This window comes from Cryptosporidium parvum, chromosome 5 (genome assembly GCF_000165345.1).
Source record: "Cryptosporidium parvum Iowa II chromosome 5, whole genome shotgun sequence".
Taxonomy (NCBI): Eukaryota; Apicomplexa; class Conoidasida; order Eucoccidiorida; family Cryptosporidiidae; genus Cryptosporidium; species Cryptosporidium parvum.
The window spans coordinates 423,234-436,382 of NC_006984.1; the positions used below are offsets into that span (position 1 = coordinate 423,234).

Sequence of the window (13,149 nt, forward strand, 5' to 3'; positions counted from 1 at the left end):
TTGGCGGTATTATTGGCGGGCGTATATTACACAATTATTTTGATTGTTTTTTCTTTGAGCCCTTTTTCTTCTTTTTAATATGCTTAGGTACTTTGTTCAACCTTCTTTCTCTATTTTCTTGCTTTACAATATGCTTCCATTCTTTTTTTGTAATGTTCTCTGGAATTTTCCCATTGAACTGTCTAGTCAATTGTTTTTCTTGTGCATTTTGGTCGGATGGTAGTTCTTTTTCGCAAACCCCTTCTTCCGAACATTCATAAAAATCTCCCTCTTCGCCACTGCTCATGTCTGATCCCGTCTCAAGACAATTGCTTTCTACGCCAACGTTATTATTTTTTAAAGTATCTACTTGTTCGCATTTGTATTCATTTACTTCATCAGACTCACTACAACTTAATTCATTATTTACATTGTTATCGCAAATAAAGTGTCCGTACAACAAATCTTGTCCACACTCTTTTCTTTCTAGCTCCTTTTCAAGGGTTTTTCTATCCATTATTTGATTTAAATGAAGTGGTGTCCAAATATTTAAAAATATATTATTCCCTTCTTTATTTTTAGATCCCTCCAAGTTTAAATCAGTTATGCTATTAAAAATTTTAAACTTAGTATTATCATATTTACCATTAGACAAAAGATGATATACTGTAAAAAATAATATTGATAGAAAAATCTTTTGGTTTTCAATCGAATTTTTATTAATAATTTCCTTCTGAGAATTTAAATAAGAACATTTTAATTCATATTCTCTTTCATCCCTATCGAAGTTTGGCCATGTAAGGCTACCACTTTCAAGAATGTTTAATATAATACGCTTAACATTTGAAATTATTTCATCATCTGAAGAATTAACCATTTCCTCATAGAACTTAATAAGATCATTTGGCTTTGTTATTGTAATTAAATTATAGAGTTCCGATGGAGATAGTATAATATTTGTAGAGTAGATGTTAAGAGTACTAAATAAGTCATTCAATATTGATATTTCATCGTCTACGTCACTTTCATTGAGATTATCCAGACTGACAGAGTTATCCTGATTTTTCCTGCTTTGAAGTACTTTGTTAAAAAAAAGAGTTACATTTACACAATCCCTCTTAAGAAACTCTAGCCCCAAAGGGTGATCATGTTCCATAGATTGTGAAACATCAATTACATAAGCATGTCCCTTATAAAATAATGTATTATATTCAGACATATCTCCATGAATAAGATGGCATTCATTGAACATAATATACATAATACCAATAATTTCAATGTAAAGGCGAACCCAACTTTTTCTTCCGAGACTTATTGGTACATCCTTTAATCTAGGAGCAGCATTCTCTGTATTATTGTTAATATCTTGTTTAATTTCACCATCGTATTTTTCAACATCTTTACTAATATTCTCTAAGTTAGAACCATCTCCAATATATGACATTACAAAAATATGTTTTTTAATATAAATGGGAATGGGACATCGTAGTCCAGAAATAACAATTCGTCTCAAATTTCTAAATTCTTTTTCACACCATTGAGTGACCATTTTTCTAGGATTTTTTGATTTCAGATACCCCCTCCTAAATCTGAACTCTCCCTCCACATATTTTGATCTATCCTTGAAAGTGAGTACCGAAGTCTTAAAAACTTTGATTGCTCTGTTAATGTAATTTAGATTTGCAGACTTTTCAATTTCATCAATAACAACCAAATCTTCTTTAGAAAGACAATTTCTTGTAAACAATTCAGAGCCATAAAGCTTCAAATCACTAAAAAACGTGGTTCCTCTATAGACATTAGCTTCCTTTCCTGTACTGATTGTCCCATACATATTTGAAAACACTCCTCTATTTTTCGCTTTCTCTAACATCAGCATCGTCCGCCCATCAAGCGCTTGCATCACAGTAGCTCTAGTATCTCTAGTTAGGCCTCTTGATCTATGTTTTTGTCCCTTTTCATCGCTAGCTCTAGCCTGGTTATATGCAACTTGGTTTACTTTACAAATATCCCCAGGTAAAACATCGTATGCTAACGTTCTTCCTAATTGCTTAGCACTCATTATATAGAAATTTGAAATTTAGTTGCAAGCTATCCCATAAACTTCAAAATTGTTTTTTGTAAAACCGTTCATTTTTTTATCTAAAAATGTTAAAGGCAAAAATGACAGTGGCGCCTAAATTGTAGAGCATTATTACTTAACTAGAATAAGAAAAGCGATCCAGTAAACATTAATTGATGTTATATATAAACCTTTAAAGTATTTGGGCATCTAAGGTATTGTTTTTCAGATGGCTCGTAGTGTTTTAAATAATAGATTGACTGCCTTATACTCTAAAGAAGGTATTACAAACAAAACAGTTGAGAAAAGTGAACAGGAAAGAAAATTAGATGAAAAAGATGACTATAGTGAAAAAGAAACCAGAAAAAGAATTAAAAAAAGCGTTAGAGATATTCTTAATGAGGAGTTTGGCGTTGAATCAGATGGTTTAGGTAATTTGAGTCAAAATTTTTCTTTTGAGAATCCACCTAAACTTTCACTTAAAGATATTGCCGGAATAGAAAATATTATTAGAGACATCGAAGAGTTTGTTATTAGACCACTTAAACTTCCAGATATTTATAGGGCTGTAGGGGTTAACTCTCCATGCGGAGTTTTGCTTCAGGGTCCTCCAGGAACAGGGAAAAGTTACCTTTCCATGTGTATAGCAGGGGAACTTGGTCTTCCATTTTTCAAACTGTCTGGGCCGAACATAATTAATGGTGTTTCTGGAACATCTGAAGCATCTTTAAGAAAACTTTTTGATGATGCAATAGAGATGGCACCATGTTTAATTATAATTGATGAAATTGATATTGTTACTCCAAAAAGAGAAGGAAGTAATAGAGAAATGGAAAGACGACTAGTATCACAATTTGCTAACTGCTTAGATAAAATTTCAGGCAAATTTGTTGTTGTTGTTGGAACCACAAGTCGTCCTGATTCGATAGATCCAATAATCAGAAGAAATGGGAGAATGGACCGTGAAATTTCAATGCCTATGCCCGATGAAAATGCAAGGAAGGATATTCTACAAGTTTTATGTAAAGAAGTTAATCTCAGAAATGATGTTGATTTTAGGGAGATTTCAAGGAAAACGCCAGGATTTGTGGGGGCAGACTTGAAAACTTTAATAAATGAAGCAGCTTTAATTAGAGTAAATAAGCTATATAAAAGGTTTAAATTGGATAATAACGCTATGGATTCCCAGAGTACTCTATCCTTTGATTTACAAATTCCAGATAATCAAGCAATTCCTGAGATTGTAGAAACGCCTTCTGAAATGACAGATGGAGGACAAACAAACACTACTTTGCTGGAAAAACCCATACCAAATTATTCAAACTTTGACTTGAGCTCATGTCTTGTATCTCATGAAGATATTTTAGAGGCTCTAGAAAATGTAACTCCGAGTTCAAGAAGAGAAGGTTTCACTACAATTCCAGATATTTCATGGGAAAATGTTGGTGCCTTAAACGAATTGAGAGTTGACCTAGAGCTTAGAATTATTTCGCCAATAAAAAACTCGCATATATATGATAGATTTGGTCTTGAAACTCCGTCAGGAGTTCTACTATATGGCCCCCCTGGATGTGGTAAAACCCTCTTGGCGAAAGCGATTGCTAAAGAAAGTGGCGCAAACTTCATAAGTATTCGTGGTCCGGAACTACTTAACAAATACGTAGGCGAGTCAGAAAAGGCGGTGAGAACTGTGTTCGAGAGAGCTAGGGCTTCTGCTCCTTGTATTGTCTTTTTCGATGAACTAGATTCACTATGCGCAGCAAGAAGTAGCGAAGGAAATGGCGCAACAGAAAGAGTTGTAAATCAACTACTTACTGAATTGGATGGAGTAGGAGAGAGACGAAAAGTATTTGTCGTCGCTGCTACGAATAGACCAGATATTATTGATCCTGCTATGATGCGCCCTGGAAGGCTGGACAGAATTATTTATGTTCCACTACCAAATGAAATGGGGAGACTTGATATTTTAATGAAAGTTTCCAAGAAGACTCCTTTGGCAAAAGATGTTGACCTAAGAGTAATTTCTAAAAATACACAAGGGTTTTCTGGAGCAGATCTATCACAACTTATTCGAGAAGCAACATTAAAGGCTTTGGACAAACTAAGAACAAATGATAGCTCTATTTTTTCTAGCAATGATGATTTTGAGTCTAGAATAAGTAATATTTCCGGTATTGTTACACAAGATTTACTAATGAGCGTAATTTCTGGAATGAAACCTTCTGTTAGAGAAGAACAGATCAACTTCTTTGAAAATTTAAAACTTGGGCAGAAGCTAACTTCTAGCTATTCAAATTTTTAGTATTAAAATATATTAAATTTTTATATGAATTGAAATTGTTTGATTTTTTGTTATCTAATTTACATATATCTGTTATTTGCAGTGATTACTTTTTTTTTTGACATTTTTTTTTGTTAATATGCGTTGTAGTGGTTATTGCATGATTTCTTTTTGCACACATACGGAATTTAGTTATTTAAGAGGATAGAAAACTTAATACTAGAAATTTAGTTGGAAGATAAATAATGAAAAATTAAAGCGATTATAATTAAGTATAGTATTTAAAAAGAAATTAGTTAAGTTTAATATTAAATAAATTACATCATAAATATCAAAGAAAAAGAAATGAGGAATTTCGTAATACTTAAAATTATTCTCTTTAGTTTTCTTGATTTAATTTATTCTCAAGTTAATATTATGACTGACGAATACAGAATCAAAATATTAAATATGCATAACGAATTAAGGGCTAAAGAAGCTTCTAGTGCAACATATATGATTAAGTTAGCCTACGATTATTCTCTGGAGGGATATGCAGCTAACTGGGGAATGAAGTGTATGAATGGTCAATTCCAGCATTCCCCACAAACTTGGCCAAACAGAGCTAGTCCTGGTGAAAATTTGTATGCAAGCAGCATTGACGTGTCTAAATTATCTTCTTGGGATCCTTCAAATGTAGTAAAAAGTTGGTGGGATGAAAGAGAACATTTCAATTGGAAAATGGGGGTGCCTGAAGGAGGATATCCTGTTGGACATTGGACACAGGTTGTGAGGGCAGCAGCAAGCACTGTTGGCTGTGCTGTTATTGTTAGATGCCCTGGATCTTGGAAGACTTATGTAATTTGCCATTATGACTTTGGAAACCTCGGCTATATTCCTTATCCAAATTTTAAAGTGGACAAAAGCTTGCCTCAAAAACCATGTTCTCAATGTCCAAGTGGCTATAACTGTTGTGAAAATAATCTTTGTGTTGGAATTATTAACCCAAAAATTCCTCCTCCCGGAGAATTACCAATAAAATCTGGTAACGGAGCTTGTGATGATTATATGAAAAGATTGTGTAGTATAAGAAATGGGGCATGCCCTCAATCTTGCCTTGATTTGGAATACCCCACTATTAAGAAAGGCTTAATCGTTCAGCAGTGTACCTGCATTGAAGGAGAATCTGTTTCTCCAACAATGGCATGGCAATTTAAGCTATGGTATAACCGTGGCAATTGCTCTAGGGTTAAAGGAAATGATGGCTCTTCGTATTCAATGAAAGGATTGGTGGATTCTGGAGTTGCTAAAATAGGAACTCATGATTTAGATATTGACGTTAGCCTAAAAAATAGGAATGAGTTAAAGAAAATAGGTACAAATAGGTTTGCGAGAGATTTAAGTTTTATGGATGAAGCTCATGTTGACATTAAACATGGGCCTGGATTGATTGCTGATATTTCAACTGAACAAGATAATAGAGAGAACAATATTCCTACAAAGGGCGACATAAATTCTACAAGTAACCTTGAACATTTTCCAAGTTATTCTAATAGTCTGGCAAAGATCCGTAACTTATCTAATGGTGAAAGAGAGGCAATTATGTGAAAATAGAATGACTCTAAAATAAGTTCGAAAAAATTGTTTTTTCAGAGATAAAAATTCTATACTTATTGTGTTAATTGATGTATTTTTTGGATACGCATGCATGTAATTTTTTGAAGAATTTTTGCTAAATGATTTTTGGGAATGCTCATTCAACTGTTAGTTAGGTTTTGCTATTAGTTAATCTTTTTTGGTGTGACAACTTTTATAATTGTTGGAATTTTATGCTTTTTCTTTAAATATTTTTTTTTTTCGAATGAAAAGTGAATCATGAAAAATTATAATTTTACCGCTGGAGTTTCTTATTAATTACTATTAAAAAGATAAATAAAGGATGAACATTAACAATGAGGCAAGTAACACAAGAGCAATGCAACTGCACACATTAAATAAGCTTGCAAGCGAGAAGAGAAATGGGAATGAAGCAGTTGAAATAAGTCTGGAATCAAATGTCAATTTAAATGAAAGTTTTATGTTGAATTGTAAAGGCGAGCTTGGAAAGGCAATTAGTATCTTAGAAGAAAGTAGGGAAATTATTTACAGTGATGTAGACGAACAGATGATAATAAAGATAAGCTTTATTGAGCCAGTTTCAATCACTAAATTTGGCATTCAAGCATTGGATATTGAAAATGAATCTGAGGAATTTGGTATTCATGACAAAACAGAATTAGATCTGAAAAATTGCAGCAAACCTAGACTAGCAAAACTATACGTAAACTCCCCTCTTGTTGACTTTGGAGAAATTGAGGACTTGACCCCAAGTTTTACCAAAGTTTTTACTGAACAAGAATTACAAGAGTCCTTAGTGTTTACATTACCGGGATCAAAGTTTCATAGGTTAAAACATTTGACAATATTCATAGAGGAAAATCAGGATCTTAAGGAAAAAACATACTTAAACAAGATAAAGCTTTTGGGATATATAATCCCTTCTTGAGAAAAATTATCTATTACAGGATCCAAAATAATTGAAGTAACCCTTTGATATAGCCAAATATTTCATTTTTTCCTAATTTAGAATCTCCATAAAGTCTATCTACAAAAACTATCGGTACATCAGCAATTGAATACCCAAATTTCGTAGCTCTAGCAATAATTTCCATTTGAAAGACATATCCTTTACTAACCATATTGCTACCTAGTATTGATTTGAATACGTCTCTTTTGTAAAGTCTAAAAGACCCAGTTAGATCACTAGCTCTTGGTTGAAGTAAGAAGTTAGCTACATTGGCAGGGACGAATATAAATTGAATTATTTTATTATTTTCTCTAAATCTTCAACTTACCAAGGAAATTGGCTACTCTACTGACTAAAATTCTATCCCACGTCCACCCAGAGACTCCACCATTTCTTATGTACCTTGATCCTGAAACAATATCAAAATCTTTAGTTTCTTGTTTTTCAATAAAATCTGCGATATATTTTGGGTGATGGGATAGGTCGCAGTCCATTAGTATAATAAAGTCACCTTCAGAATGTTCAAAACCTTTCATATATGCAGTGCCTAGTGACGGTTAATATATATTTATTTGTTTTGTTAAGGTTACTTACCTAGTCCCAATTTTCCCTTTCTCTTAACAAGTTTCTGAGAAAAAATGTTGCGTGTTTGTAAATGCAATCGAATTTTTCTTTAACTTACAATATTAACTTCAGGATAACATTTTTGGAGCTTTTCCACTACCTCTGCTGTGCCGTCAGGGCTAGAATCATCAACAATAATAATCTCCCAGTTTACAGGCCTTTAAAGTTTTTTTTCCAATTGAAAATATTTTTTTTTAAATTAGTTTTATAGCTTTCGCGTTTAATTAGCTACTTACAATTTACTAAATGTTTCATGGAGAAGCTCAACCATTATACCAACATTTTCTCTTTCATTATATGTTGGAATAATAACACTGTACATTGGGCTCACTTTCAACATGTTTTGTTCTGAATTTAGAATATTCTAAAAATGAATAAAAAAAAAGTATGTCTCAAGATGCCGGTAAAGTCCTAGTTGGGATAAATTTGTAACAGTTAAGTATGGTAAATATAAAAGATAATCTAATTCTAATAGAGAAAAGGAGTATCAGAGAGCGGAGTGATTTTACAGGTTATTTCTTCACTTACTTGCTTGAAAAATTTCTTTATAAAATGCAAAATTAAAAAACGATACTTAAAAAAATCGGCGGGAATTCCCCATATTTACATGCAAATCTGTGGGGAAAGATATCAAAATTTATGTCATAATATAAAAAAGTATACAATAATAAAGTAAAATATATAAATAAGCAAAAAGTTAGCTAATAATAAAGCAAGGAGTCTGTAATAGCAGAGAAGTTGTCGGATAAGTTTGTCTAGATTCGTATAATACAAAAGCAGAGATAGTTTAGCTAAAAAAAAGTATAAGATGTACTGGTGGCTAAATCCAATACCACCTTGTTGCGATCCTTCTTTGTTGGAGCCTGTTAAACTTCCATTTGGAGAAAACGATGAGCTTAATGATACTTTGTCTAGACTGGAGAAAAACAAGTTTGTTTTCGGAAGAAAAGGAGATTGTTCAATTAGACTTAAGGATCAATCAATAAGTGGTCACCATTGTACGATTCACATAGATAATATACACAAAGGTTTGTTACTTACTGATACAAGTACTAATGGTACATTTTTAAATGGGAAAAGGTTAAACAAATCTGTTCCAACACAAATAACTGATGGAGATATAGTTTCATTAACTAGACCAAAAATTATGGACGACAATATTGCATTTCACGCAGTGTTTAAGCTTGTATTTTCAAGCAAGAATCCCGGATTAGTAGAAGATGAGCCTTTAGTTGATGCTACCGATGCAAGGATGACAGAGTCACTTTTTGATAGCAAAATGAGCAAGGCAACAGAAGCATGTAATGAAATACCTATAGAGGACTCAACAAGCAACAACTCTAGTGAAAAACAAGAAGAAACTTCTGGAAGAAAAGAGTCCATTTGCATTACCAACAATGAAAGAAAATCTACAAGGTCTTCAATGAGCTTAAGGAGCCAAGAAAGGAAGGGAAGATTGAGCACAAAAGACGAGGGTAAAGCAGATGAACATGCTATTAGGCGTAGTAGAGGCAGGCCAAGAGCATCAGACCGTCCTGAGGTAGATGAAATTACAAGCTTTGAGGAGGAAAATCAAATTAGAGTTGAAGAACAATCCAGTGAGTGCGAGAAAAATACAGAAACAGAGTTAGATAAAGATGAAAAGCAAGTAGAGCGAGAAAAGCAAAACAAAACTGAAAATAGGGACGATAAATTGAAAGATGAGAGGAAAAGAGATAAAGAAGATGCAGTTAAATTCATTACAGAAGTTGAGAAATTGAATGAAAAGCACAATTTATCTGTTGAAAACATTTCTCAGTTATTTGATGCAGCAGCTAGCGATATGATTCAACAACCTAGTGAAATTAGAAATTCAATAGTTTCCCAAAAGGTAGATTTGACTGAAAGTAGAGAGCTTGATAAGAGATATTCAGTGGAAGGAAATTCATTGACATTTTCAGGTCAAAGACAACAAGTTGGGTTAACTGGGAAGAGGTCTAGTGACAAATTAATGGAAAAGCTAGAAAACTTGGAGTTACTGGTTAGCAGAAAAGAAAGTTTAGAAAGGACTTTGAAGAGTGAACTTGAGGCAAGGGAAGAGGAGATTTCTAGGTTAAGGGAGGCCTTAGATCGATCAGAAATTAACGAGCAGCAGATAAGACAGCATAATATGACTCTTTTGGAAGAGTTGCAAAAGGTGCAAAAACAGAACTTGGACTTGGAGCATGAGCTAATAGATTTCCAGGAGAGATGCAGGGTATTGAATGCGTCTGGAGAGGCAATGGATCAGACAATTAGCCAATTGAGCGAAGATTTGTCTTCTGTCCGTCAAGAACTACTCTCAATGAATGAAAAATATAATCAACAAAGCTTAGCATTGAAGTCAGTTACTCAATTAACACAGAGAAAATGTCTGTCAATCTTACATTCACTCAAGGATATTCACCAACTTAGCAGCACTTATGTATCTGCAGGGACTGGAATACCCTCTTCAGGAGGATCAATTTTAGGAAATTCCAACACTATCTTTTCGGCTGGAGGTTCGACTTTAACTCCTTGGAGAAATGGTAAGCGTTCATTAAGTACAAATTATGGTTATAATGGTGCTTTGGGGATTCCACAAACTGAACGTCCATACAAAATGAGATCCTCTCCTGTTAGTTCCTCTCGAAGTAACGTTATTGGAATTGGGGATGTTGCTCTTAGCAGAAAATCATCTTTATCTGGAAACAACTATTCATCGTTTAGCGATGATTTGGATGGCATCAGAAACAATGTTTTGGGTAACTCAAACTCTCAATGTCTTCCAAATAGTAGATTTCTATCTGGATCATCTCAATTAGAGGAGCAACTGGTTTCATCTATTAAGCCAAGCTCATTCGATATGCAAAATCTAGGTCTCAATATAAATAAAAATGGAAATGAACAGGCTCTACTAGAAGAGGAACCAAAAAGTGCCAAGACTATCAGCCATAACGATTTAGAAGATAAGTCGATTGCAATTTCCCAGCCATTGATGTCAAATGGTGTCCTTTTTGAACAAGTTCCCACTGTTTCCAGATCCAGAAAAAGCAATGCTGTTGAAAACTCTCTGGAAATTGAATCAGTTTTGAACAAAGAAAACACTACTGGCAACATCTAAGACTACATGACTTAAATAGCGCATAGATAATTCCATTTGTAGAACCCAAACTTTAAGCATTTCTTTTTCCTTAATATTGCTTATTGAAAAGTTTCCTGAGACAAAAAATATTGAATAGATCTAATGTATTACTCTTAAGACTTAAATATATCAAAATAACCTAGATATTATCTCTAATTAACAATCTATTTGATTTCGGGAGTGCATTAAGCAGACTTATTAGGAATTATTCAGAATCTTCATCCTGGGGAGAATGACTCAAACAAAGAGCGGAGTCAACTTTTATTCCTGGATGGCTGTTTTCAGTTGAAACGATGTCCAAATCCCTAGGGCTCTCGATACAATCTTGTGGAATTACTGACATACCTATGTCGGCGACTGTTGGTGAAAGTACGGGCGTTATTACTTGTGATTCAGATTCAGGTGTATCGATTAGTGGTGATTCTGACAAAGGCGAGGGCGAGTAATCTGAGGATGGGGTTCTGGGAGATGGTGACGCGGTAGTAACGGCGGTAGTAGTGGTAGTTGTACTTTTAGTTGTAGTAGTAGTAGTTTCATCAGAAACAGCTTCTTCAATCAAGCCATCTTCTTGATTCGAGTTGAAAATTTCTCTTTCAGAGGTGGATGTTGATAAAAGCTTTCTATCAAATGTACCCACTTCGTCAAATAACTCCTCATTGGTATCATCTTCACCATGGACTTCTTCAGCTTGTGGATTAACTTGATCCAAAGAGGATTCTGGGATAATAAAGCGCTCAAGCTTAGAATAGTCCCCATTATATATGTTATAAATGGGTGGAAGTGAGACTTCTTCAATTGAAACCTCTAGTTTGGAAATAATATCTGAAACTAATGTTGAGAACTCAGAACTGAGGAGGCATTTGTTTAAAGATAAGACTTCTGGGTGGATTTCTCCCACTTTGTTGAAAATAAGCGCATTCCAGAGAGTCGATACAGGCTCAAATAAAGTGTTTGACTTAAGACCATACATATAACCGTACTCGGCATCACTTTCAGACCAATGAATAAATTTAAACGCTTGGATAGAATTCTCCAAAATGTAATGGAGCTTAATATATTCAGGTAGTAACTCTAAATTTGTTGCCTCGATGTTTGCCTCCTTCTCTATATTGGCGTTTCTAATCCTCAAATGTAAGTTCAATCTTTCAATACCTGCCTTTGAGTTCAAATTATAAGGAAAACCAAAATTTGGAGGTGAAAGAAGCGATCTAACATTACCAATATCGTCATAAAGATAGGGTAGTCCAAATTCCCTATAATACTTTCCATCTTCCTTGAGCATAAACATTCTATTTACAGAAGTAAGAACATCATCTAGAATATTTGGGCATCCCTTTAAAACCAGTCTTAGTAATAAATTAATTGCTGACTCCTCGGATAACGACTTGAGTTCTTCAGAGTTATTAGATTGAGCGGCCTTAGTATTTCCATATGCAAAACGAAGAGCCGAGTAGCTTTTTGCAGCTTCCATTAGACCTTCAAGATTCAATTCAGTAGCATATGAAATCTTTGATTCGAGCTGCTTGAATAATTGAGCTGGCCCATGATCCCACCATTCTTCTGGAGAAGATGGTAAGTCACTGTCTTGTACAGTTATCCAATAGTCAAATGCTTCCCAGGCTGCAGAAAGAACTGCTTTTCTTGAAACACTCTTAATGTCATCTAAATCCATCATCTTCTTCTTAAGCTCAATACTCTTATTCAATACAGATTCCCATCCCAGTGGTAAAAGATTAACATCAATTCTGTTAGACTTTAAATGATTGAAAATCTCTTGAATAACATCAGCAGATCTTACAAGAGTAGAGTCCTTCATTTTTTTTGCCCATAAACTTAAACTAGGCAAGTCACCTCTAGAGTGCAAAAGAGTAAGTTTTCTGATTACAACAAGCTCAAAGACTTTTCTTGCATAAGTAAAATCTGGCTTCTCCTCTGGACTCCAAACAACAACTTGAGGGTTTCCAGGAACAACATCATTCAAAGAAATACTGTTTTCCCCATTTCCAAACGCAAGGGCTAGCAAGGATAAGAAAAGTAAACCAAATCTTATGAACTTCATCCTATTAATTTCTAATAATAATTCAGATTATGCGTATCTCTTCATCAATATCCTAAACGCGTTTTCTTTATTTCGTAATTGTTATTTTTGGAACGTTCCTCTTCTACCATTACCCGGCAAATTTTTTTATTTTTTCCCAATTAGAGGGAATTATTGCCTTGTAATATTTTACTAGATTTTTTTATTTAATTTGTTGTTAGTTACTGTTTCAATAGTTGGCGCCTAGCATTCTCATTGTAATACCTGTCTCGTCTTAGTTCTATATAAAGTTGCTTACCATTAAAGTCGCAAAAAAAAAAAAAAGAAAATAACAAACTTCACTGAATACGACATGTAAGTAGTTTAAAAATGTTCACCGATATTAAAAAGGGAGGGCGAGCGTGGTAGTTCATGATTAACTCATATCTTCACATATTCTTCCCTTTCTCTCGACATTAGTCTAACCTGTTGATTAATA

General features: G+C 33.9%; 7 protein-coding genes across 7 annotated transcripts; 4 read left to right on the top strand and 3 right to left on the bottom strand.

Moving 5' to 3' along the window:
• Positions 1-34: 34 nt before the first annotated feature.
• cgd5_2000 (protein with RIO domain within N-terminal region) lies at positions 35-2,041 on the bottom strand (the record flags this gene model as incomplete). The annotated part of the gene is made up of 1 exon (XM_626141.1): positions 35-2,041. One exon carries the CDS (start codon positions 2,039-2,041, stop codon positions 35-37), a length of 2,007 nt encoding a protein of 668 aa, XP_626141.1.
• Positions 2,042-2,255: 214 nt separating this feature from the next.
• Positions 2,256-4,343, top strand: cgd5_2010 (nuclear VCP like protein with 2 AAA ATpase domains; the record flags this gene model as incomplete). Its single annotated transcript, XM_626142.1, has 1 exon — positions 2,256-4,343. A coding segment is annotated over one exon (2,088 nt), but the record flags the coding sequence as incomplete, so codon positions are not given.
• A 324-nt stretch (positions 4,344-4,667) lies between these two features.
• cgd5_2020 (extracellular protein) lies at positions 4,668-5,909 on the top strand (the record flags this gene model as incomplete). The annotated part of the gene is made up of 1 exon (XM_626143.1): positions 4,668-5,909. One exon carries the CDS (start codon positions 4,668-4,670, stop codon positions 5,907-5,909), a length of 1,242 nt encoding a protein of 413 aa, XP_626143.1.
• A 331-nt stretch (positions 5,910-6,240) lies between these two features.
• On the top strand, positions 6,241-6,846 carry cgd5_2030 (thioredoxin, putative; the record flags this gene model as incomplete). The annotated part of the gene is made up of 1 exon (XM_626144.1): positions 6,241-6,846. The coding sequence occupies one exon, from the start codon at positions 6,241-6,243 to the stop codon at positions 6,844-6,846; it is 606 nt and encodes a 201-aa protein (XP_626144.1).
• A 13-nt stretch (positions 6,847-6,859) lies between these two features.
• Positions 6,860-7,831, bottom strand: cgd5_2040 (dolichol phosphate mannose synthase, putative; the record flags this gene model as incomplete). Its single annotated transcript, XM_001388234.1, has 5 exons — positions 6,860-7,131; positions 7,196-7,414; positions 7,462-7,495; positions 7,550-7,649; positions 7,728-7,831. The coding sequence occupies 5 exons, from the start codon at positions 7,829-7,831 to the stop codon at positions 6,860-6,862; spliced, it is 729 nt and encodes a 242-aa protein (XP_001388271.1).
• Positions 7,832-8,299: 468 nt separating this feature from the next.
• On the top strand, positions 8,300-10,612 carry cgd5_2050 (protein with forkhead associated (FHA) domain within N-terminal region and possible central coiled coil domain; the record flags this gene model as incomplete). Its single annotated transcript, XM_626145.1, has 1 exon — positions 8,300-10,612. One exon carries the CDS (start codon positions 8,300-8,302, stop codon positions 10,610-10,612), a length of 2,313 nt encoding a protein of 770 aa, XP_626145.1.
• Positions 10,613-10,838: 226 nt separating this feature from the next.
• cgd5_2060 (hypothetical protein with signal peptide and mucin-like threonine repeats) lies at positions 10,839-12,692 on the bottom strand (the record flags this gene model as incomplete). The annotated part of the gene is made up of 1 exon (XM_626146.1): positions 10,839-12,692. One exon carries the CDS (start codon positions 12,690-12,692, stop codon positions 10,839-10,841), a length of 1,854 nt encoding a protein of 617 aa, XP_626146.1.
• Between the last annotated feature and the right edge of the window lie 457 nt (positions 12,693-13,149).